The following is a 5000-nucleotide window of genomic DNA, read 5'->3' as shown; positions in this document are numbered from 1 at the left end:
TACTTTCCACCTTTCCCTACTTTCCACCTTTCCCTACTTTCCACCTTTCCCTCTCTGTGCCAGCCTCCTGATATGATCCAGACAGACTTGTTTGACGGAGAACGTTTAGAGTCGTTACAGTCCTTTCAGCCTTGTCCCCGGTCCTTCATTAGTCCTGCGGGTGCAGAAGCACCTCTGTCTCCAAAGATTGAAAAAGTAGACATGTGTGTTTGCATTTCTGAAGCGTTTGTAGTTTTTAAGGGTGAGGTAGTTGTCTTTCCACCAAGTGACACTTTTCGGGAGACCAGAGATTTGAAACCTGTGATTAAGAAATTGTGAGGTAGCGTGGTGAAACCAAGTGCTCGTCAAAATAATGAAATCAGAGAATCAGGCATTTTTCCGCCAGTTTGGAAATGTCTGTCGAATTTTTATTTTTTGGCTTAACCTGTTTTATGTTCATATGAAAAAAACATTTCCTTGTGAATTTTACTGAAAAACATTGATTAAAGGCCCAAAATATGTAATTTTTCAGTTTTCAAAGACTCTTTAGCTATTGGAGTTACTTCATTTTGACGGCCTTTTTTTCACTAACTTCACCACTGAAACCAGACGACCTCACTTCCTTCAATCGGAAATATCTTGAATTCTATTCAAGATAAATGGATCTTTATTTCAATAGAAGCAAGGCAAATAAATTAGCTTTCAGATGATACTTATAACTCTACATGCCGAAAACTTGATAACAGCCTGGTTTCACCACGCTGCCTCACAATTGTATGAGTTATGTAAAATTTAAAACCAGCATTTGCTGGAGTGGAGGAGTCAATGATCAGTATTCTTTGATTCTTTCAAATGGTCGCTTTTAAGCAAAAGTGGGCTATCCTGCGAAATGCTGTTTTGAGAAAATCGTAGGTAAAGTTTTTGCCCCTTGTTCAGTTTCTTTAAAAGACACGAAGATTTTTTCTCTGCAACCTAACAAATATACACACCAATGAAACCAAACTTCTCCTATAGGTAGTGCAATGCCCACTTTTGGTGTAGGTCAAGATTTCTGGAAACCCCCGAAATCTGGGATAGCTGGCTTGTCCTTAAAAGCGACCAAATTTCAGCTAAAGTCGTTTGTTTTTATATTGATAAGATGAATATTTAGAGAGATTTTCTTTTAGTCAGAACACAACGTTTCATGTTACTGTTGTCTCGTAAAGTGCTCAAACCCTGTGTACTTTAATTGTGGTTGAGCGCTACATAAATGTCACTTATTGCTATTATTACCTAGACTTGAGGGAAATGAAGGCTTAACCTCGCACTATCCCAAGAGCGTATATTCTCAAATTCTCTGGATCCGAATTTGCGCATTTTTCAAAATTAGTGAACCTGATTAAACTTTAATTTTCATAACTAATGTTCATTTACCTTTAAACATTTTTATATTATGTTGTTATCTAAACCTCATTACAAAGACACTATAGGACCCATCACTTTTTAGAATGTATGCTTCTTTTTCTGAAATCCTGCTGTATTGGCTGGGACTGCGGTTAGGGAGTGCACAAAAATGGCTGGGGCTGGAAGGCTTAAAATGTTTCATAACTGTAAGGGTTGTTAATGAGGAATTTTATTGCTGTAAAGGTTAATGAGGAATTTTATTGCTGTAAAGGTTAATGATCAATTTCATTGCTGTAAAGGTTAATGATCAATTTCATTGCTGTAAAGGTTAATGCACAATTTCATTGCTGTAATGGTTAATGCACAATTTCATTGCTGTAATGGTTAATGCACAATTTCATTGCTGTAAGGGTTAATGCACAATTTCATTGCTGTAAGGGTTAATGATCAATTTCATTGCTGTAAGGGTTAATGCACAAATTCATGACTGTAAAGGTTAATGAGCAATTTCTATGTTTTGCTTGTTCTCAGACGGCAACTTCTTCAGCTACACCAGACATGAGCCGGTGGGCATCTGTGGACAGATCATCCCAGTAAGTGCCTCCGCCGTTTGTCTTCTGTTTTTAAGGCCACACCCGCGGGTTTTTGGTGCCCACTTTGGGTCCAAACAATGTTTTTGGGGGTTTTGAGAAACTTCCATAGCTTGAAAATCATGTGCTAAATCGAATGGAAGTACTCCCCAAGCTCTATTTCAAAGAGAAGTTTGTACAAAATCAGCCTATAAATTTGATGTATCTATGTCCAAAGGGATACAATCGAAGTAACTTATTTTGTCAGCATACTATCCATATCTTGTCATCGTTATTTATGCTCTTATTTTTTCCTCTTAGTACTGAAATATCGCTATAGGCCTACTGACTTGCTCTCATTATCATATTTACTCAAATCGTCCTAATTACTCATATTACCATAAAATCAATGGTTGTCAGATACTAGCAAGATCATTGACATGGCGTACCTGTCAGAAAGAGTAACATGCAAAAAAAGAAAAGAAAAAAAAAAGAAAAAGGAAAGAAAGCAAAAAATAAATTAATTTTTTTTTTTTGTAATTAAAAAAAACTAACAAAAAAAGCAAACAAAAACAAACCAAAACCACCCAACACCCCCCCCCTCCCCCCCTTCCCCCCCCCTTCCCACATCCCACCCCCTGTAAAAGCCCAAACAGAAAACACAGTAATTTCTACAATGTAACCTCCCCACCATCTTCCAGTGGAACTACCCTCTGGCAATGGCTACCTGGAAGATCGCGCCGGCGGTGGCGGCTGGCAACGTCGTGGTGATGAAGACTGCGGAGCAGACGCCCCTCACCGCCCTCTACCTGGCTTCTCTTGTCAAGGAGGTAAGAGTTTCCGACATTTTTTTTTTGCTCCGAAAATTATGTAGGTATTTTCTTGTTTGCTTCGGTATTTGTGGTGGAGCGGTTAACGCTTGGCTGCTGCACACAGGAGACCTGAGTTCGATTCCTCATCATCTTCATTGCCTTTCTCATCCTGAACCAGGGTATAGGCCACTGACAAACACTTTCTCACCCTGCACCAGGATATAGGCCACAGACAAACTCTTTTTCACCCTGCACCAGGGTATAGGTCACAGACAAACTCTTTCTCACCCTGCACCAGGGTATAGGCCATGGACAAACACTTTCTCACCCTGCACCAGGGTATAGGCCATGGACAAACACTTTCTCACCCTGCACCAGGGTATAGGCCACGGACAAACTCTTTCTCACCCTGCACCAGGGTATAGGCCACGGACAAACACTTTCTCACCCTGCACCGGGGTATAGGCCACGAACAAACTCTTTCTCACCCTGCACCAGGGTATAGGCCACGAACAAACTCTTTCTCACCCTGCACCAGGGTATAGGCCACGGACAAACACTTTCTCACCCTGCACCGGGGTATAGGCCACGAACAAACTCTTTCTCACCCTGCACCAGGGTATAGGCCACGGACAAACACTTTCAACCTTTCTCTATCCTGGGCTAGCCTTTTTATGTTATTCCATGTCTTCCCACTTTTCTGTACATCAATTTCTGTGATTCTTCTCCAGCTTCCATGCGGTCTTCCCCTTGATCTTTTACCCTGTGGATCCCAGTCTAACACTTTCCTTGTTATGCAGCTTCCTGACTTCCTGAGAGTTCAATTCCTTTTTTTTAATCCAACATCCATTGTCCTTATCACTCCTTCTTTTCTTTGCATATTACTCTCTTGTAACACCTCTAAATTTTGGCACTCATACAACCTTTTTCTATGGCAAGTGCTGTAAAATTCTTTCCAAAAACTAAAATGTAAAAGGCTAGACTGTCGAAAATGGTGGCTGTATTTTGGTCAGAAATCATTCAGTTTCTTTCAAACCCCCCTTTCAATTGTTTTTCATGTGGTTTATAACTCGTAATACTTTAGCTAGGCAAACAGTGTATTAGAGGACAACATTAAATGTATACACGAGACAGGTGTCTGTCAGCAAAATAAATTACATTCCGGAGGGTAGAAAATTGCTCGGGGAATGAGTTCATTCTGTTAATTTTAGCCAAATTGCTTTGAAACTGTATGGCCTGTCAACAGTCTATGGTAGATATGTCAGGGAAAAGTCTGATTTTTCTTCACATGTACACATTTTGTGTTTTAAAATATTTTTTTTTTTATCCTTTGCCCATTTATATGAGATTGACACTATCTGATTAGTTGAAAAAAGTGTGTATGATAGTGTCCAGTAGTGTATTCCGTGCATACTTAGTTTAACAAGTAACTGTAACAACAGATAGAGATTCCAGGATTATAGATGTAAGTCGTTGATCTGAAGCGCTGATGATTTTAGAAATAATGATGGTGATGAGTGATGATGTGGGATTGCGTTGAAGTAATGTTTGTGTTAGTCCTATCTTCCTCTGTCTGCTCCAACGAGTCGCGATAATAAATTGTTCTATAATAGCTCTTCGTACATTGACGTAGCTACCCCTGACATTTCTCACAATTAGGGCTGGTCCATTAGTTTCAGTCCCGACCCCAGTGTTCATACTGTCAACAGCTACATGCTAGTTTTAGCTGTTGGAGATACACATACCCCCCCACCGCCCCCCCCAACCCGGGCGGTGCCACAGACTGAAGTGTCTTTTGGCCATTCCCAAAGGGGGGGGGGTGCATTTCTCGTTCTAATGCACAGTAGAATTGTAAATGGGCGGATCTAACAATGTCATGCTCATAACTGTGCCTGATCTACAACAGGGAACTGCTGCTTATTCTTTTCTAATCCTTACTACATTAATTTTCCTCTACTTCTTTTGTATGTTTGTCACATTCTTGTGACCCGCTATTTCCGGGGTGCCTTGATAGTTGAAGCAGACTTTGTGCTGTTGAAGCTAATAATAATAATAATAAATAGCATTTGTATAGCGCATTTCCCCGCTCAACAGCAAGCTCTATGCGCTTTACACTATATTATTACCCCAGCAGACCATAGAACACTCCGAAACATTCTCAGCTTTCCGGGAAGCATACACGGGAAGCTAGAGAGGTGAGCAGAGTAAGTCTGATTCCCTGTAAGGACTTCTCTGTTGATGCCCACCCCTTGGCGCT

General features: G+C 40.6%; 1 protein-coding gene across 1 annotated transcript in view; it reads left to right on the top strand.

Moving 5' to 3' along the window:
* The window catches only part of LOC101854737 (retinal dehydrogenase 2), a gene marked incomplete at its 5' end in the record, with an annotated part of 28021 nt that overhangs the window by 1762 nt on the left and 21259 nt on the right, over positions 1–5000 (top strand). The window contains 2 exon segments of the mRNA XM_013085740.2: positions 1894–1955; positions 2633–2761. Coding sequence (XP_012941194.1) covers positions 1894–1955; positions 2633–2761 — 191 coding nt within the window.

This window comes from Aplysia californica, unplaced genomic scaffold, assembly GCF_000002075.1.
Source record: "Aplysia californica isolate F4 #8 unplaced genomic scaffold, AplCal3.0 scaffold00402, whole genome shotgun sequence".
NCBI classification, from domain to species: domain Eukaryota; kingdom Metazoa; phylum Mollusca; class Gastropoda; order Aplysiida; family Aplysiidae; genus Aplysia; species Aplysia californica.
This window is presented reverse-complemented; position numbering and strand designations above follow the sequence as displayed.